Source organism: Miscanthus floridulus, chromosome 13, assembly GCF_019320115.1.
Source record: "Miscanthus floridulus cultivar M001 chromosome 13, ASM1932011v1, whole genome shotgun sequence".
NCBI classification, from domain to species: Eukaryota; Viridiplantae; Streptophyta; class Magnoliopsida; order Poales; family Poaceae; genus Miscanthus; species Miscanthus floridulus.
In genome coordinates, this window is record NC_089592.1 from 83,919,801 (window position 1) to 83,940,827 (window position 21,027).

Consider the following 21,027-nt stretch of genomic DNA (forward strand, 5'->3'; position numbering starts at 1 on the left):
TTCAAATTTAGGAAAGATTCAGTCCTAGTCAGTTTAATTAAATTTAGGAAATTGTGTTCAGTGCTTTCAGTTTATTGAGTTGTTGCTTCATTCATAGTTTTAGTCTATTGTTTGATTCGTTGTTGTTTTCCATGTTCCCAGCGCTGTTTTTTTTCTGTGTTGTTTAATCTGAAATCTGAAATGAGTTCGAATCTGAGAGCGGTTGCGCGGCAGGGGGAGGGGTTGGGGGGGGATATTCGTGGGTTGGGGGTTAGTTTCAGTTTTCTTTTGGGTCTTAGTTTCATTATTACTTTATTTCTTAGTTTCATTCTGACATAACTGTTATTGAAGATTGACTAGACATAAAACTGAACTGACATAACTGTTATTGAATATTGACTACACATACAAAAAACTGTTATATTTATTTAGAGCTTTTTATTTACTCTGTTCATCTCAATTACAATCATGTCAGTTCAGTTTCATTCTCTCTTTAGTTTAATGTCTACTAGTTCATTTCAATCTTCAATTACAGTTATGTCATTTCAGTTATATGTCTAGTCAATCTTCAATAACAGTTATGTCAGTTCAGTTTTATATCTAGTCAATCTTCAATAACAGTTATGTTTGTTCTGTTATATGTCTAGTCAATCTTCAATTACAGAATTTTCTTGCTGCAAATTCTACTCTAATAAGCTGCATTTGTTTCATAAGGTTATTCTTTTTTTTTAGTTCAGTTTTTGGGTCAGCAGTTGAGTTGAGTTTAAGCTTTTGTTTAGTTTTTTGGAAGTATGTGAAACTCATTAAAAAATGTTAAATTATATGTACTGATATAAACTCAGATGTTGGAATAAATAGCTCATTAGTGCATTTTTGAACCTAAACCTGATTTGGAATTAGGTTTATGTTTCAGGTTCAGGCTTAGTGCATATTATTAGTTTCACTGCATTCTATTGATTAAAGGTTCAGGTTCAGTTTCATAATCAGGTTTAAGTTCAGTTTCTTTATCCGAGTTATTTAGTTCTCTTGACCAATGTTAGCTATAATGTTTTGTTTCTTAAACAAAGGGTTTTTATCCTCATTTATTGCCCATGTGTATTGTCTGAATTGTTCCATAGCTAATTAGTATGATTGAATGCATCTTTTTATAACCAAGCTTGTTACCTCTCTTTGTGTAGGATCTCAATGCAGTAAGGTTCCTAGCAGAGAAAACCATAGTGAAAATGAAAGGAGAAAGGCCCTCCTTTGTGAGATTCAGATGCTTAACCAATTTTGATCGGCATCTTGGAGGGACCACAATGACAGCAGAACACTACCCTCTCTACTGAGACTCTGAGAGCAGCTATCACTGTTCATTTATTAACACAATGGATAGCTATTTTTCCAAATTCCATATGTGAGTCTGTTCTTTATGTCACTTTTTTCATGATATCTGACTGAACTACCTATTTGTATAAAATGTCACTGTATTTCTTTTCTTTTTCTTTGTTCGCTGCTACCAATTTGGATTTAATTTCCTTTTTTTTACTGCCCTTTGATGCTAATGGATGTCAAATCCCGGCTATTTTACTGAAACAAAACAGCCAGATTTTTTTCAGTATCATCCGGCTGTTTCTTTCTCTTGAAATAGCTGGTTGTTTTGTTTTATTGAAACAACCGGATGTTGTATAGACACTTCCTAAATAAATACACATGTAGACACACGGTGCACCACGAGAATACCAACTTACCTAGTTCAGCATTACCAAGAAAAAAAAACATGTAGTGATCTCCGGAGATCATAATGATGGCATACCAACTTACCTAGTTCAGCATTACCAAGAAAAAAACATGTAGTGATCTCCGGAGATCATAATGATGGCAATATGATATTCATCGGATTTTCTTAATCTCTAGAGGACCAAGGACACACAGTCGGAACGATGTTAAGGGCATGTACAACCCACAGACAGGGTCTGTCTCTAAGTGTCTCGAATCTATCATACAGACAGGTATAAAGACAGGTCATACAACCCATAGATGAGGGTCCATCTCTAAACTGTTTAATACATTGGAGCACGAGCCCGCACAGCAGATCGGTGGTGAAGGCGCTCCGAGTCAACGGCTCTTGTACAACGCGAGCCGAAGTCGTCTGTAAACGTTGGAGCACGAGCCTGCATCGTCCTTTCATGAAGCGACGAGGTTGCTGTCTCTAAGCTTTGGCAGGGGGTTCTATGAAAAAAACCAACATATAGATGGGATGAAAGTATATGTGTACATGCAGCCCGCGGCCCGATGGCCCGGCCCGTGGCCCAGCGTTTTGGCCCGGCCTGAGCACGGCACAGCCCGATGGTCACCGTGCCCGTGCTGGCTCGGCCCAAGCCACCAGGCCGTGCCTAGGCCGCCCTCCAAGCCCGCGGCATGGCACGGGCACGGCCCGGTCCAAGAGGCGGCCCGGTAGTGGCCCGGCCAGCCGGCCTGCTAAGAGGCCTAGCCCCCCACACCTATACCCCCTCCCAAACCCTAACACCCCACGCCCCCCACACGGCCACACCCACCCCACCCGCTGCACCCCGACACGGCGACAACGCGACGCGCGACGCAGGCTCGCAGCCCCCTCCCCGGCTCCCCCACCCGCTGCACCGGCAGCTGCCGGCTGGTCGGCCGGGCACCTCCCCAGCGCCAGATCCAGCCCCGAGCCCCCGAGCTCCGCCTTGGGAGTGAGCTCGACGCGCCGGCCCCAGCCCTAGGGATGCCGTACCTGGGAGTGAGCTCGGCGGGCGACGACCCCAGCGCCCCGAGCTCCGCGTTCCCGCACTGGCCCCAGCCCCCAGGGACTCGTCATGGCCTGCGAGGTCACCTCCTCTCTCTCTCTCTCTCTCTCTCTCTCTCTCGTTTCTGCGGCCGTCGCCCGTCGGCTTCTCCAATCTCCATACGCCATCATCGTCTCGAGCTCGGCAGCTAGCTTCGAGCGTGCCAGCGGGCGGCACGGCACGGCCGTGCCCATCGGGCGGCACGGCATGGCCAAACGGCCCACGGGCCGTGCCTTGGGCCGGAGGCCAGGCACGAGCACGCTAGCGGCATGGCACGACCCGCACGATGGCCCGGTGAGGCACGACACCGCGTCGGGTAGGCACGGCACGCCGTGCCGCCGGGCCAGGCCGGCACGGCCCGATGGCCATCTATAGATGAAAGGACCCGTTGTATGTGCCCTTAGGTGCTCCAGCTTCCACGTCGGCGTATTAACCAGCGTGGAGCGATGGGGCTGGCCTTAGCATAGGCCACACACCACTTTGGCCCTATTTGGGAGAGCGTTTCTGAGTCTCGCTTATAAGCTGCAGGCTTATCTGATAAGTCATGATCTGGAGAATCTGCTGTCTGAATAAGCTGGACGTTTGGCTGCTCTGATTATTTATGGTAGATTATCTGTTCTGAATGTAAATTGACCTGTGTACCCCTAAGGCTAATGATACCTCTTTTGGTTCGTCGCAATGATCTGAAGACAATGGTGGGAATATTTTTAAAGTTTGAGATAGCAATATGGTTCCATTAAGTTGTAATGTATAATAATAATCGAAAATAATATCCATTTGGGTAATGTAATTGCTACAAAATACTCAAGTTTCTAACAATGAATCACCCAACCAACGCATTAGCAATAGCATCACGGAAAGCACACATATTCATATCATCCGCCGAAGCACCACCATCAGCTGAAGAAACTTGGGACCCAACACCATTCGATCCGGAAGAGCTTGCGTGCTCACCTTGCTGGACGGCAGCCGGCGGTGGGGATGGGAGGGCAGATGGCGGTGGAACTAGGAGGACAGGCATGCCATTAACAAAATGAAGCAAAGATGTACATACTGCTAACAATAAAAAAACAAAATGCAGCAGAATACTAAATAGATGCGTGACAATGTTAACAGCTGCCATAGAATGTAGCAGAAAATTAAACAATAGCATGGCAGGTCAGACAAAATGTATGCCTCAAGAGTTAAGTTCATAAGGAAACTTCACACATCTAATTGATTCATCATTCCTTGCCAATGAACTATTCTATGAAAACACAAAAGCAGCAGTGCACCGATATCAACAATGGGCACTTTTATTCATGAAGGGGTGATGATAGCATCTAAGGTTTGTGTTATATGAACTTAGGCATACTGAAAAATCTCAGATTTCAAAGGCTTTTTTTTATGGCAGCCATCGCATGCACCTATTTGATCCACTCCAACCACATTACCGAATAGGTGAAAATCCAGCATTACATCCTGAAGCTGCCTAGAAACAAACCGGCAGAAAATAGCTTGTACTGATAAGAAGATCTAACATCAACAAGTCAAGCACCCTATTCGCTTGTTGGTTTCAACCAGCCCAAACCAGCCAGCTAACAGTGTTTTTCTCTCACAACAAACCAGCAACAGCCAACCCAAACCAGCCCAGAAACCAACCAGCGAACGAGCTGAAGAATGGCTCCTGAGCCTAAACTGAAATGGCAATAACTAATCATTGCTCGTGCCCGCGAGGTAATGAGGTATCACGCTGCCTAGAAACAAGCCGCTATCAGTTCTCCTGTATCCATGATAACATCACTAGAAGGAACCCAATCTGAAACCAAAAAATCCACAGGCGAACTCTGCAATAGCTCTCCGTTCCGTCTGTTCCGCTCGCACCACCGGAACCGAAGCAGCAACCTACAGATTGGATCCACGGCAGCTTTGCTCGCGGCTTCCAACACTCTCGTCGCCTCCGCAGGGGAACCAACCAAAACCTAGACCCCAAACGAACCTAACAAGCAGCCAAATCTAGCGAAGCAGCCCCGCCAATACATCAAGCAACTAGAACCATAGCGACAGATCGGGAGCGCAAGCGATGAGTACCTTGTCGGTGGGTTCCACTTCGATCTGGAAGCTGGATCCCTTGAGCGTCTTCACGGAAAAGTCCCACCCGTGAAAATCAACTGCTGGAGCACCTAATCACCTTGCTGTACCGGCGGAGGGGGAGGGGAGGGCCGCCGGAGCCCTGGCTGGAGATCCGAAGGAGGGGAGGGGACGGTCGTCGACGCACTGGCTGGAGCACCGGCGGAGGGGGAGGGGAGGCCCGGCGTTGGGGAATGGGAGGCGGCGGCGGATCTGGCGAGAGGAGGGAGCGCTGGGCCGAAGAGGAATGGGAGGCGGCGACGAAGAGGTAGGCGGCACCGGGGAGGGAGCGAGCACGGGACCGCTCGGGTCCTGAGGGAGGGGCAGGGACAGGAAAAGCCTTCGCGATTTCGGAAAAGCGGGGTCTTGCTCGCGATTTCGGATGCGCTGTGGGCGACCGGAGATCGCAGAAGCGCGTTCACTTTTGGCCAAAATCGCACGGCGTTTGTGCGGGATTATTTGCTTATTGAGCTCAGAAGCTGAGCGAACGCTCTCCCAAACAGGGCCAGAAGGCTTAAAGCGGCGCGTCCACAATCTCCGGTGTACGCGTAGCGAAAATGGCGCAGAATCCCTGCCGTCCTAGGTCCCCGCACGCAGAAGGCAGACCGACGCCGCCTCGTGACTCTGCCCGCCTCCATCCCCGCCGCACATCGCCACCCGGCACGAACCCCAAAGCACGCCGCGGCGGTCTCACACAGCCACCACCGCTCGGTACGGCTGCACGCACCGATTCAACCGCCCCGTCGTCCATCGTCTTCTCCACCGCGTCGCCAAAAGAAAAAGGGAAAAAGCGTGCGTGGAGCCGTGGAGGTGGAGGAGGAGGAGCGAAGGAAAAGCTTCCCGAGTGAAGAAGTGTTTTCCGAAGGTGTGGATAAGGCCGACGCGGTTGGAGGCGCCGGCGCCGGAGAAAGCGGGAGGCTTGTCGCGGGCCGAGCTCCGGGCGGAGGAGGACGAGGACTGCTGGTGGACTTGCTCGGCCGCCTAGGGTTTTGGTCTGCCGGCCGGCCGGCCCGGAGGCCGCAAGGTCGCGCCTTTCCCCTCTCTCGCCCCTCCCTGTTCCGCCACCTCCTCTGTTGACCTGTGTCGTGGCGGGCTGCTAGCGCGCTAGCGTCTGCTGGATTTTTTTGGGGAAATATTTTTTTTGGCTGCTCGAGTAGTGGCAAGTCGCCTTTGGCTTTGCTAGAGGGGAATGCGTGCGTAGTTGTGATTCTGGGTTGGGGGTGAAGGGCTTCCTTTGTTGGAATCGTAGGAATGTTTCTGGGCTTCCTGAATTTGGTCGTGTTTCATCTGGTTTTGCGCTTGGGGAACCAGTCCAGGCTAGCTCGTGTTTCAACTCGTATGAAAAAAAAATTGTTTTTTCCCCTCCACTAGATTGTGTGGAGGGGAATGGGAGGTGTCGGATTGCTGAGGTAGGCAGGGTACGAGGTTGGTGTTCAATCCGATGGATATCTGCATGATTACACCCCAAAGGTCTTGTCGTTTGGTGCCTTATCTCAAATGCAGTTGGGGCGCTAGATGCTACGCCAAATGGCTGGCTCACTTTGGCAATTTGTCCATTTGTCATGTACATACACCAATTCAGATTCTACTGTTATTTTTCTGTCTTTCATTTTTTCTGAGGCCCTGAGCCATTAAAGTTTGGCTACTATAGGTATTTACTTACGAGACCCAAGTAGCATTACCCTTTGTGTATGTTTCTCTTTCTGTGTGCTTCTCTCTTTATCTGATATATATGAACTGTTTGGAGTGGATCTATAATGCATTCGCTTGACAAACTTATTGTTACTTGTTGCACTAAAAAATTTAGGCTGCAATAATCAGCTGAGAAAGCAATAGAGGGTGTTTCACATTTAAGATGATTTACTAGCATATTTAGTCAATTGATGACCAGTAACTAACCAATTTTCATTATTACGAAGAACATTCATTTTGCCTCATTACAAACAATACTATCCACAGTACTAAACAAACATGTCTAGATGAAAGGACAAAAATGACATAAATTCTTTTCACCTACTGTTATCATACTTATTATGGATTATGTTTACCTTTAGCAAGACATTTGCCATCTCAAAGGTCCATTCCTTCCTTAAAAAAACACCCAAACTCTGTTTATTTTTCAAAGGAAAGGTTAAAACGCATCCCCAATCTCCGTGTACGCAAATGACGCTTTATGATCCTGTCCATCACATCCCTGCCTCACATCCGTAACACGTTGCTGCGGTCATATCCAGCCTCATGCCTGCACAGGCATTTTGAGGCTTTTATAAGCGACCGACCGGTCCCCCCCTGGTCTATTGTCGTCTCCACCAAGTAGAAAAAAGGGAAAGGGTAAAGCGGCGGTGGCGGAGCAAAGGATAGCTCCTGGCAGAGAGATGGTGGATAAGGCCAAGGTGGTTGGTGCCCCTGGAGAAACGGGGAATGCCTTTTGCTGGGAGAGCTTTGGGAGGATGACTACAGGTGGTGGTGCTGATGATTTGTCGCCTAGGGTTTCGGGCCAGCCGACTGACTTGGAGGCGGCAAGGTTACACCTTTCCCTCTCCTTGTTTCGTTATCTCCCCTGCTGACTGGTGTAGAGGTGTGATGATTGGCGTGCTTGCGTTTGCTTGATTTTTGGGGGAGAATTTCGGGCTGTGGTTGGAGCTTGACTACTTGAGTGTTGGCAAGTTGCTGTTGTGCGAGAGGGATGCATGCGTTGTTGCGATTCTAAGGATTCCCATTGGTGGAATCGGAGGAATGAGTTCTAGCTGTCGATTGGTTTGTGCTTGTTCCTGAATTTAGCTACTGTTTCGATTTTCATCTGCTTTTGGACTGCATTCTGGGTTTGTTTGTGAAAAAAAAGTGTCCTTTCTCTTGGGGAATTAGTGCAATGGCTAAATCATTTGATCTCGCATTGGAATTTTATTTTTTTCCCCATTAGATCGTGTAACAAACTGGAAGGTGTCAGATTGCTGAGGTAGGCAGTGGCATCGGTTTTGTGCAGTTCGATGGATATGAGCATGATTACACCCCAAAGGCATTATCTTTTGGTGCCTTATCTGAGTCATTGGCACAACTGTAGTTGTGGCGCTAGATGCTAGCAAACGTCTGACCAAATCACTGGCTCACTTTGCAACTTGCCATTTACAGTCGATTGAGATTCACTTCTATGTTTCTGTATTTGAATTGAGGCCCCATGCTGTCAAAGCTCTGCATATATGGTATTATCTGGCCAAAGCAGCATATTTAGTTACCCATGTATATTTTCTGCTAGCTTGTCTCTTTATCGAATACATGGACTGCTAGGCATGAAATCTCGAATGCATTTGCTTTACACTGATTCTTGTTACTAGTTACATTGGCAAGCATTTAGGCTCAATATTCTAGTTGAGGAAGTAACAAGAATTCTTATATATCGTATCAATTGATGAGCACTTACAAACCAAATTTCTTTCTCTGCAGTCTAATGGCTACTGAGAGTGCTGTCCGATTAATTGGTGGGACGGGGGCTAGGGACTGGAGTAAGGGATTTGGTGCATTTGACTCTTCAGTGGGTGGCCTTTCAGGGGAAGATTTGGGATTTGTGGATAATGGCACTGGGGTTTATGGGGGCTGGAGCAAATCTGTTCCAAATCGCAGTGGAAGCGCACCGCCTAGCATGGAAGGATCTCTTGCTGCTCTTGGCCATCTCATTGGCCAGCAGAGTGGGAGCTTTGAAGCTAGTTTGGCAACCTTGGATAACATAACTGACAGTTCGAAGTCTGAGGAGCAACTACGTGCTGATCCAGCATATTTTGAGTATTATGGCTCCAAGGTGAATCTGAATCCAAGGCTCCCTCCTCCACTTATTTCAAGAGAGAGTCCGCCGATTAATGAACCGTGTTGGCAAGGCTAAAGAGTGGAGGGTAGTCTCCCAAGATAACAGCAGCAAAGGCTCGATATATGTTCCTCGATCTACACTGTCAACTCACAAAGAAGAACCGGAGGATGATAAATCTCCAAGATTGGATTCAAGTTCAGTGGAGGATGCCCAGATTATCTCCAGTGCATCCAACTTTCAGAGCCAGGATTTTAGTCTGGTGAGTGCTCGACATGGATTAATTACTCCCTTTTTTGTCATAGCCGTTGCATCCTACCTTCATAGTTATATGTACCATTTTTTTGCTTTGGACTTCTGCATGAATTCAATCTGTAGTTATATGTGCCAGAGAAAATTCTGAAATTGTGGTTCTGAAACATGCTAGTTAGTAGTTTGTTGGTATGTTGACACCTTATAATTTACTTTAGGGGCACATGAATGAGCAGGGATGCTATGGCCTTTTACTTGCTTGAACCTGAAATAACATATGAACTTTTCAACATACTTGTGCAATGGTTACCTTATTATGAGGCCACTGAATTTGTTGTATCCAAAAGTAGGGATAAACATTATTGTTCTTATATGGCACAGGCCAATATTTCAGCCCTGCTTTAGCTGATACTTAGTGATCTTTGTATAGGTAAAAACTTTATAGTAAGGTTCCTTTTAATAGGTAAAAGGTAAGGTTTCTTTTGAACATTTAGGCCTTGTTTGGATGTTGTCAGATTCACCTCAATCCGCATGTGTTGGGGTGGATTGGGATGAAATTTAGTTCAAGTTCCACTCCAATCCACCCCAATGCATGTGGATTGATGCGAATCCGACTACATCCAAACAAGGCCTTAAAGGTATTGCTCCATTCTTACTCAATTTCTTACCACGTGACAGACCAAATTTCAGCACTACAAGTCTATCTAGATCACTACACTTTGGAATTGTCTATTTTTTTTAAAAAACGTGGGAAATAATTGGCTAGTTTTACATTCTACTATATCAGCTATTATAATTAGTAAACCTATTTGAAAAGTGAAAACAGTAAAAAAATGCTTTCCAAAAGCAATTGCCACAGATTATTAGCCTTTAACAAGTTTTGGAAGAGATCTGGAGTGATGCAACATTTGTGCTTTGTGTAGTATGTTAGTCTTACTGTATTTGCTTGTTCCTTCCCAATTGTTACTTCACTCTTTTCCCTTTTGCACTTACAAATGAAGTTTGAATTGAAGCTTTGGTTTTCTCTTGACTGTCACAAATGGTCTCATCATCTGTTTAATATTTCCTTAGGAGAGCTTTCAACAGAGTGCTGCTTCTTTGCCTGATAGGTCATCTTCTAATCCTTCAAATAGCAACACTGGTGATTCCATGCCTGTATATTGTGACATAAGTTTGACAAGGAGTTTGTCAGTTGATGCTGTCAAGCAATCAGACCTGAACTCTTGGACACCAAAAAGCCCACTGAAAAGTACTGTTAGCAGTGACCTTTCATCGCCGCCCCTTTCCAGTTCATCATATTCTGCTAGCAAAACTGGTATACAAACTTCTCAGCAAGAAAAGGCAGCTGTAGACACCAAACATGGAAATGTTGTGCTTGGCAGTGGTGCAGCTGTTACTGAACTTGATAATGTGGACTCCAGTATGAAGAATTTGAAGTTAAGTTTGGATGGCCATACATCCTCACCTGTCAAGCAGAGGTGGCAGGACAATGTCTTGCAGCAGTATGGCTCCTTTCTCCCAGCCCAAGGTGATCCCTATTCAAATGACTACTCAAGGACCCCATCTTCCCCATATACCTTTTGTTGATAACTTGTCTCATGCTCAGCTCAAGTTACCTGCTGGTGACATGCACCAATTTTTACCGCAGCCTAGTATGACAACACCTTTCTATACACCAAATTCTTTTGGAAACCCTTATTATCAGAATTTGCACCCTGCTAATGCTTTTCCAACCTCAATTGGAACTGGTGGGTACACTGTAAGTGGTTCCATTTTGCCACCTTTTATGGCTGGCTATGCTCCCCAAGGTCCTCTTGCTACACCTCTTGACAGTCCTATGACTCCAAGCTTTAGTGGCAGGCCATCTGGATTTCCTCCAGCAGGGGATCTTACAGGGGGAACAGATTTTATGCAGTCATATAAAGTATACGGACAACTTGGGGCTGGTATGCAGCCGTCCATTCCCGATCCGAACTTCATTCATTTCTTTCAGCATCCCTCTTTATTTCAGTATACTGGTGGAAATCAATACGATACAATGGGTCCAAGATTTACTGTTGTTGGGAATCCAGCTGAAAGCTTTGATCCACAAAAGATGATACCCCAAGCAGCATATCCATCTGATCAGAGGCTTCCACTTCCAAGAACTGGCTTTCCTAATTCTCCTACACCCAGAAGAGGAGGGACTGTTCCAAATTATCAAGGCATCTCATCCTACGTCGGAGTGCCGATGACTTATCCTACAAGTCCAGTGTTTCAAGGGACAAACGTTGCCTGGAGTATTGCCTCCTGGTAGGAGAAATGACGCTGTTGGATTTCAGTCCCCCTCAAGAAATATCACTGATAGTCCTGGGATTCAAGGGCAGCGAGAAAGACAGAAGTTTGATGAATCAAAGACCTGCTCTTTCTTAGAAGAGTTAAAGTCCAACAGAGCACGCAGGGTTGAGCTATCTGACATCACAGGTCGTATAGTTGAATACAGGTTAGTTCTCCGGTGTCGATTGTTGGTTTAGTCCATATCCTGTCTTAACATCCATTCTAACAAACAAAGGTTGTATTTGGATGTATTCTTGATCTCAGTGCTGACCAACATGGTAGCCGATTCATCCAGCAGAAGTTGGAAAACTGCACTGCCGAAGAGAAGGCATCTGTGTTTGCTGAGGTTCTTCCTCATGCTTCATCATTAATGACTGACGTTTTCGGGAATTACGTGATCCAAAAGGTATGCTGTTGCAAGGGTGAATCTCGTGGCCCATTAATTGTCCATGCATTGTACTTGTAACCAGTAAACATAAGTTTGTAATCACTGCAGTTTTTTGAACATGGAACTCGTGAGCAAAGGAGGGATCTTGCCACCAAGCTTGTTGGTCATGTTTTGCCATTGAGTCTTCAGATGTATGGCTGCCGTGTAATCCAGAAGGTACTCTTTAATCTTTGCTTAATATAATTAAGTTAGATGTGACTAATTTGTAATAAGAGCAAAGGGCACCTAGGCTCTTAAACTTTCCAGGATTCTCACCTAAGTCCAGAAACTCTCGAAGTGAGGCTCTAGGTCCTTTGAACATTTTAAGTTGTTCACTCCAAGTGATAAACCAGGTCCCTATTTGGACCTAGAGTGAAGCACTTTAAAGTTGCATGACCCAGATTCTCACTTTGAGAGTTTATGAACCTAGATGAGAATCCAAGGTAAGTTTAAGGACCCCAGGCACATCTTTTGTTTTTTTAATGTAACAGGCACATCTTTTGTAACAATTATGGAAATATAGAATATGTTATACAAGCCTTTCTATTTCTCAATTCTGTTTGTACATAGCATTTTGTTTTTCATCAACATGTGATGCTTGTAAGTCTCCAACTACTTCAAAAGCTGCCTGGCTTCAGTCTTTGTAAAATGAGTGCCATTGTGAGATGTCCTTCTGATCTTGAGTGCATGTGCAGTGTTAGTGGTTCATATGAAAACTTCAATTAAGGTTTATATGAGCATACCCTGCAGTACTAGAGTGAGCATTCGAAACTTGTGGTGTTTAATATTTTATCACAAGTATCTGTGGGATCAATTCCTTTTTAGTTTATGTTCTACTGATCAGTGTTTTTCGTTGCTAGTCTCTGTCTTTATACATAAATTCTTTTTTTCTTCCCTTCTATTATTGCAAAAAAGCAGCAGGGTTCTATCACAATATCCATCATTCACTGCATGCCGTTGTTAGAGGGGTATCTTTTCGTAATCACTATGACATTCTGAGGGGGGAAAGTAACTATGATATGAAAAGATGACCTCTTTTATGTACATAGAAATTTGCTGTTAATCTGCTAATGGTACTGTGGGACTGGTGATGCAGTGCAAGCAACTTAAAACTTAGTTTCTCATGTGATTCTTGATATCATCTAGCTTAATGTGAGCAACTACATCTATCATTATTGATTATTGCTTCCACTAACATTCTCTCTCGAAACATGTAGGCTCTTGAAGTTATGGAACTTGACCAGAAAATAGATCTAGTTCATGAGCTTGATGGACATGTTATGCGATGTGTCCGTGATCAAAATGGAAATCATGTTATACAGAAGTGCATTGAGTGTGTCCCCACAGAACATATTGGTTTTGTAGTATCTGCTTTTCAGGGACAAGTTGCTAGCCTTTCAATGCACCCATATGGTTGCCGTGTAATTCAGGTGAATTTACAGTAATAATCTATTAGAATTTCGTGATGGATTCTGGTGCATGCTTCAATGATTATCATTCTGGGCAGAGAGTTTTGGAGCACTGTGATGGTAACTCACAAGGCCAGTGCATAATAGATGAGATATTGCAGTCGGCGTGCATCCTTGCGCAAGATCAGTATGGCAACTATGTTACACAGGTAAAATTACTTTGTAAGTTGATATAGTGGATCCTTCAACACCGTTTCTCCCAGGACCCTTCCAATGTTTGATATGTTTATGCCTCCCTTGGCAGCTTACTGTTCTCTATTTCTTTTGCAGCATGTTCTAGAAAGAGGAAAAGCTCATGAGAGGAGCCAAATTATTACTAAATTGGCTGGGCAGGTTGTTACCATGAGCCAAAATAAATTTGCATCAAATGTGATAGAGAAATGTTTTCAACATGGTGATATTGCGGAGCGGGATCTTCTGATCAGGCAGATTGTGGAGCAGACAGAGGGCAATGACAATTTGCTGGTATGTTTGATAGTGTAGTTAAGTGTTTCCTCCATTATATCCCTCCCTCAGTCCCTTCCTCTGCCAAACTGGCTGAAAGTAAGGCTGAGACACGGGCAGCTGATCTCAGTTCGGTACATAGTCAATCAGATGATTCTATGGGTGTCTTTCAGTTATTCCAGCTTCTGGGAGCTGTGAATCTCATGGATGGCAACGGGGCGGGTTCGGGGCTGGTGGAGCGTCTGCGGATCCGCACCCGAGACCCGACAACGAAACCCGAACCTGCCCTGAATCTAGTTTCGGGGGAAGATCTGCTCCTGCCCCCAAACCCGCGGGGTCCCCGAAACCCGGGGATAGACGGATGAGATGTGAGAGGAGACGAATGGCGACTTGGCGAGCTTCAACCTGCGACTGCTCTCTCTGACTCCGTAACGGTGGGGGTTGAGGGCCGTGTGCCCATGCCGCGCGCATGGCCGCCTGCGCGAGCCGCGCCGCGCCGCCACGCGCCTGGCCGCCTTCCGCGAGTCGCGCCGCGCCGCCACGTGCCTGGCCTCCGCAGCCGCCTGCCGCGCTGCGCGCCAGCACCCTGTGCGCTGGCTGGTGCGGGCGACTGAGGAGTCAGGGCTCGTGCCAGCGACTGGGAAGGGGTCGGGGCTGGTGCGGGCGACTGGGAAGGAGTCGGGGCTCGTGCCGGCGGCTGGGAAGGGGTCGGGGCTGGTGCTAGAATGGTGGGCTGGCTGCTTATATACCTAGGTTACAGGTTACATGGGCCAGGTATGATGGGCTTTTTTTTACTGGATTGCTTAATTTCGGGTCCCCGACGGACACCTTCGGGGGAGATTTGAAACCCGCACCCTGCCCCGCCCCGTTTCGGGTCCCCGAATCCACAAACCCGCGGGGCCAAAACTGGACCTGCCCCCGCCACGCCGGGTCTGAAACCCGCGGGTTTCGGGTCCAGACCCGCCCCGCTGCCATCCTTGGATCACCAATGGAGTCTCTTCTGTAACCTTATTTCTTTCTGTCTTGATGTTAGCTTATATTTGCTAACCACCTTTTATATTCAATTAGGCAATGATGAAGGACCAGTATGCTAATTATGTGGTTCAGAAGATACTTGAAACATGCAATGAGAATCAGCGGGAACTCCTGCTCAGCCGTGTAAAGGGTCATATGCAAGCATTGAGGAAGTACACTTACGGCAAGCACATTGTAAGCCGAGTTGAGCAGCTCTGTGGTGATGGTAAGTCTCATCGTCCACTAGCACTTGCACCAAGATTCGCTGTGACTGTTGGCCACAGCATCATGAGTTCATGACCAGTGTCTTCAATTTTGTCACCCTTTCAGGAACTGCCGAGTCAGATTCTTGAAATGAACCGCCTAATTCTTCATAGGCCAGGGGTGTCTTGTTCTTTTGCTCAGTCCAGTAGTGAAGAAAGCAAAACAGATCAAGTCCAACTCCGGTGCTTCCAAACAGACTAACAAAACTGTTGTCGAAGATTGTATAGGTGTGACTCTTCAGGATAGTCTTGAGGTTCTAGAACAGAAGCGTAGTGGTGTGCGTCAGTGTATCTATGTTAGGGTGTGCCTATTTACAGAATAATAGTGGTTGGTTAGCTGTGTGCAAAAGGAGTTTAGCGTTATGGTTTGTATGCGATACATATTAACTGTGCCTGGTAATGTATTTGCTTTCTTGCATCGCAGTTGTGGGATAAATGCAATGCTCATGTCTTGTCCTGATTGCTTGTGAATCTCTCGTTCAGTTCAACCTGCGTTTTCTACACGGCGATGGAGATCAGCTGCTGTCAATCTTTTGTTGTGATTTGGTGAAAAAAAGAAAGGTTGTGCACCTTTACACTAGTTGTAGTTAGGCATGGAGATGAGCTGCGCAGTTTCTGTTTTTAAATGTCGGCTGGGATTGAACTGTCTATTTTCTTTCAAATTCCTGTAGTTCCACGGGTTCAGAAGAAATAAGTACTTCTTGGAAATATAACCAGGAGTGGAGAACTAACGGACCGTGTGGAACCCTTATAGCTAAGGCTAGTCGTGGAAAACTTACGGACCGTGTGGATGCCTTAGCTAAGGTTAGTACGTGAGAGGCCTTGTGTTGGTAACTGTGATTTTATCTTAATAAAACTCTACGAAACTCTATATCTTTCTCTTCGTAATTAGCCTGTCTAATCATCAAAGTTGCCAAGTGTCACAGTATTAAATGCATGACACCTCCAACCGAGACTAGCCTAATAGTTAGTTACTAAAGATTAGCTATCTCGGTTAGTAAACCAGCTAATGTGTTACCCATCATCCAACTAACGATTAGCTAATGTGTTACGTACCATCCAACTAAGGATTAGCTATTAGCTGTTTTTCTGGCTAACACGATTAATAACGATTAAGTAATGTGTTGCCTACTATTGAACTAACAATTAGCTAGTTAGCTGTTTTTTCTTAGCTAACACACTAACGATTAGCTATTAGCTGGGTTTTCCCCGCTAACACAATCAATAGTTACTTAGCTGGCTAATGTGTTGTCTACCGTCCAACTAACTATTAGCTATTACCTGGTAGTTACTAGCTGGTGTATTTCAGCTGTCACAACTAGTAACATTTAGGGTCTGTTTGGCAAAGCTGTTGTGAGCTGTTTTTTTTTCAAATACTTATTTTAAAATAATTTTATGGGTGAAGCTGTTTTTCTTCTCTCACAAAAACATAAGTTAGAATGAAATTGAAAATAGTAACTTATTCTAGCTTCGTCTTCCAAATATGGGCCTTCTGTGCACAAAAGACCTTTTGCCAAGCAAAGAGAGAGCGAGCACGCTCGCGGGAGCCGGGAGGTAGTGGCCGGTCGGCCGGGGCGCGGCCCGCTGGAGCCGTGGCGCGGCCGCCGCCGAGGAGCCGTCGTGCGGCCGGATGGAGGCCGTCGAGCGCCAGGGGGGCGCGGCCACCGGGGAGCCGGGGCGCAGCCGCTGGAGCGCAGGAGGCCGAAGAGGCTGGGATTGTTCGATTCTTGGATGGCGAGAGCTCGGTCCCTCCCCTGTGCTTGGACGTGGACGCGGACGTGGCCGGCGCGCGAACGCCGCCGGGGCCACGTGCGGACGCGGCCACCGCCGGTTAAGCTACGGACACGGCCGCCGCGGACCTGCTGCCGGGAAAGTTGCGGCCGTCGAGGCACGGGGCGAGCGCGCGAGTTGCCGCGGCCGTCGAGGATGCGAGAAGAAGATGACGGATCGAATCCTCTCTCTCCGTGAAAGTAGACGGGAAAAAATAAAAGAAAAGAAAAGAAAAGGGTATTATTGTCATTTCTTAAATTTGTGATACATGTGAAACTGTTTTGCCAATTAAAGTTACAAAAATAACTCAAATTTACTGAGAAAGCTGCTTGTGAAGCTAAAAACTAAAGCTAAGCTATGCCAAACAAGGCAGTTGGGTGGATCCAAACAAATTTAGCCCCTAGTTTAACTTCGGCCAACAATACATGTAATACTACAAATTTCAGAAATATATTTCCAACCTTTTTAATTTATCTAGTTTTCAAGTACATACTGTGATAAAGTAGATTTTGAAATATCATATTATCTCTTAAGATTTAACACAACTTTGTTCTTTCAACACAAAAACTCAAGTACATAATAACAGAAGCATGCATTTCACTATTTTTAGACGGCGTAGAAGCCCTCCAAATTGCCGCTGCTCCTCGACTCCCGCCGGCTTCTCGCCCGGCCGACACTGCCGGCGGCTCCATCGCCCATTTCGTCGAACACGCGCCTAACCATTCCCTCGATGATGTCCAGCGGCAGCAGTTGCTTCCGGCCGCCAGCCAGGGCCTTGTCGTTGGCCTTCAAGAACCCAGCGTACGCGCCGCGCACCGCCTTGGCCGCCGCGACCTTGATCTGTCCCCGGAGGTCGCCGTCCGGTATCTTGTACTCGGCCCCGTGCCGCCTCACCCGCTCCTTGAGCTTGTCAGCGAACGCCGCCGCCTTCTCCCGCGCATCGTCCGGCGGCCAGGTCTTGGGCGCGCCGGAGCTGCTGCCGCTGCCGAGCCGGACCAGCGGGGTCCACACCGCGTCCTGGTACTCCCACGCCGCCTCCTCCGCCGCCGCCTTGTACCGGCGCCGCATGGTGTCCTCGCCCACCAGCTTCGCCAGCTCCGAGCCCCGGGTGCGCATGTAGATGTACCAGTACGCGTTCATGGCCAGGACGTGCGACGCCACCGTGTCCGGGCATACCCGGCGCGCCGCCTCGACGTGCCGGTGCAGCGCCTCCATCACGCTCGCCGCCGCCTCGGCGAGCGGGGCGCGGTTGCCGCCCTCGCCCGTGTTCTCCTCCTCGTCGCCACGTTCCAGATCCGCGCTGCGCGCGGTGTCCATGAGAGTGCCGACCCTGGAGAGGTGCGACGCCCGAGGGCGCAGAGAAGGGAGGGGCCAGGCCTAGGTATACTGTAGACTTCAGTCCTATAGTCCGATGGCATTTGATAAGCAGCCCAAGACATTTAGGATCAGGAGCGCCGAGCGCTTGCTTCCCCAGTCCGTGAGTCTACTACGTACGCGAGTGCCCAGGGCGAAGGGTCACGATCTCAGGGAGTCTCGGAGAGTCGGAGACGGAGCCACGCCGCACCGCCGCCGGCCGCCGCGGAGAGACAGAAACATGGAAACGGCGCACTCATAGGCTCGACTCAACGACGACGCGATCAGGCGGATCAGTCGATCATCAGTTTATCAATCATCACTTCATCGGTTCATCAGCCGATTAGGCCCTAGCACCTAGGTATTTTTTTCCATGATCGTTTTTAATCCAAATTGATTATTTCATACTTCTAGTATTCGAATTCATATAGTCATGTTTTTTCTTTTAATTTAAGTGTTAGAATCTTGGAATGTTACCTAAGACACAATTGTCGGGATCTCAGAAAAGAAAACAGAAAAATCTAGAAGATAAATTTATTGAATCTTCGAAAGGTGCTATACATAAGTGGACACTATTGATCTCAATACCGTCCTTGATGATTCTACATCAAGAAGTGTCCGAAGAAGTATCTTTTTATGAGAAGAAATGGATATTATGGAGTTCTATTCTTCCTTGTGGTAATCATATTAGTTTTAGAAGTATAAATATATGATTGTTTTAGTTTACTTTTTTTTACGGTCACTGGGGGGAGTTTTCGTCCCCCGAATTTTATTTAGCCTTTGTGGGCCGCGATAATGTTTACAAAATGTTTACATTTTGAGAAAATTGGAGTTTACATGCCACTCTCGGACCATTTTAGTTTACATTGTTCCTCGATAAACATCAAACATGTTAAATTAAAAATATATCACTGGATTTGTTTTTGTTTTATATAAAAAAAAATTAACGCATATATATTATAAGATTTTATATACGGTCCAGAGGGCCTTGGTGACCAGTTCGCTGGATGACCCTCAAAATTTAGGACCGGCAAGCGCGCTGTAGTCTTCGGACGCGAGGCACTTGAGGTTGTTCACGGCGTACCGCACGATCTTGGGCACGTGCCCGGAGTCGGCGCCGGCGCCGGTGACGTAGAGCGTCTCGATGCGGAGACCGAACTCGAAGACCACGCCGGCCGCGGCGCGCGCCAGCGCGCGCTCCACCTCGCGCGTGCGCTCGTGGATGGCGACCAGCGTGGTCGACTCGCTGGTGAAGAGCTCGTCCAGGCGCTCCCGCTCCCGGACCACCGCGTCGAGCATGTCGAGAAGCTTGAACAGCTTCTGCGGCTCGCGCGCCGCGGCGGCCACGCCGTCCGCGAAGCGGAAGAACGCCGCGACGATGCGGGCGGCGATCTTGGCGAAGCACTCGGGCCAGACCGCCGGCGGCAGAGGCTCGAGCACGCGCGCGCAGAGCCGGCGCTCCGCGACGAGCACGGAGGCGATAGCCACGTGAAAATGCGGGCTCCAAAGCGCCATGGCCGACTCCAGCGACTCCCACTCCATGGCGTCGATCTCCTCCGGCGTGTACGACTTGAGGTACATCATCGCCTTGGCCGCTCTCCTGTACCTCGTCTGAGTGACGTCACCCACAGTTATTTCAGTTACTCACATCGCAACTGTCACAGCAAGAAAGAGCTAGGCTGTAAAGGTTAGGAAAATGAATCACCGTGACGTAGATGTCGAGGCAGATATCAAGCAGTCGTTGCCGGCGAGCGTCATGGCCATCCTTGCGTTGGCCTCCACCTCGTCGTCAGTGCCCAGCTCATACCCGGCCGTGCCTCCCTCGACGCCGGCGACGTCGTCGTCCACGGGCGCCGGGTGCTTCAGCCTGAGGAGCACCGCCTCGAAAGAGCTCCTGGAGGCCGAGGATAGCATCATCGAGGGGCCCCTCGAAGCGCATCTCCTCGGCTTCCGTCTCGTACACCGCGCGCAGCGCCGCGGCGGCCTCGGTCAGCCTCCGTACGCGGCCTCGGCCGGCCGCCTTGGTCCGACCCAGGAAGCCGACCGCCTCCTCCACCCTCCGGACGGCCTCTTCGCCGCGCGCCACCACCTCCTCGATGGCGTCCCGCAGCTGGTCCACACGGTCGACGAACGCGACCGCGCTCTCGGCGTCGCCCGGGTTCGCGGGTGGCGCGGCATCCTCTGCGAGCGCGGACACGCGGCGGAACGCCGCGAGGAGGGCTCGGCCGGCGCGACGGCGCGGTCGATGCGCGCGCTCAGCGCGCGTGCTGCCACGGCTTGGGACTGGAGGTTGTGGGAGGACGACGGCGAGGCGCTGGATATGAGCTCGTCCAGGCGGTCACCGATGGCGTCGATTTCGACCTCAGCCTCGGCCGCGGCTGAAAGCACGGAGACGATGGCAGCTCGCGAATCATGAAGCTTTGCAAGAACAGTGGCGCCCGTGTCGGCGTCAGCGTCGGCATTGCCGGTCGCCGGCGTTGACGCGTTGGGGCACATGGCCGGCGGCCGGCCGGTGTTTGAGCCTAAACACGCGTGTATGACGATGTCTCTCTCGCGATTGGCGCCTGCCTTGTATAATCACAGTATGGTGATTAGGACAAATTTGGTTGGGACGAAGCTTTGGTTAGAGCAAAGACCTTGGAGCTTATCTGCCACTTAGGACAAGGACAAATGGCCATCTTTGGAGATTGCACCTCATTGTTGCAGAGTACTAGCTGTGAGAAAGCGAACATTTTACATTTGTCCAACTGTGGTTTGATACAAGGTTCTGGAATTTTACAATAAATTGCTGGCGTGAAAATAATGCATCCAAAGGAAATTTGGTCCGATTTACTTGACAGCGAGGACCACAAAGCTAAAGGGAATTATAATTGGGAACACTGAGGGTGCATCATACACTAACTAATGTTTATATAATTCTCGTATGAGAAATTAGAACAACGCTTATTTGCACATATTCCACAACAGTACTCATTTTGGACCAGTGGATGTATAATATTGTATAACAATGACTCATTATGAACCGGATAAACGCTCCACACAT

At 48.1% G+C, this 21,027-nt stretch overlaps 1 protein-coding gene, 1 non-coding gene and 1 pseudogene across 2 annotated transcripts; 1 reads left to right on the forward strand and 2 right to left on the reverse strand.

The window, feature by feature from the left end:
- Positions 1 to 3,921: 3,921 nt before the first annotated feature.
- Positions 3,922 to 4,010, reverse strand: LOC136502409 (small nucleolar RNA Z266). The gene has a single exon (XR_010770554.1). It is a non-coding gene; the product is annotated as a small nucleolar RNA Z266 (small nucleolar RNA).
- Positions 4,011 to 5,934: 1,924 nt separating this feature from the next.
- LOC136498971 (pumilio homolog 5-like) lies at positions 5,935 to 15,332 on the forward strand. Its single transcript, XM_066494666.1, is given in 13 exon segments — positions 5,935 to 6,350; positions 8,322 to 8,721; positions 8,723 to 8,938; positions 10,000 to 10,434; positions 10,436 to 11,188; positions 11,190 to 11,410; positions 11,509 to 11,650; positions 11,741 to 11,848; positions 12,889 to 13,101; positions 13,179 to 13,289; positions 13,411 to 13,605; positions 14,653 to 14,824; positions 14,929 to 15,332. Coding segments are annotated over 13 exon segments (3,018 nt in total). The 5' UTR covers positions 5,935 to 6,321; the 3' UTR covers positions 14,952 to 15,332.
- A 1,905-nt stretch (positions 15,333 to 17,237) lies between these two features.
- On the reverse strand, positions 17,238 to 20,932 carry LOC136501151 (exocyst complex component EXO70I-like; annotated as a pseudogene).
- Positions 20,933 to 21,027: the final 95 nt, after the last annotated feature.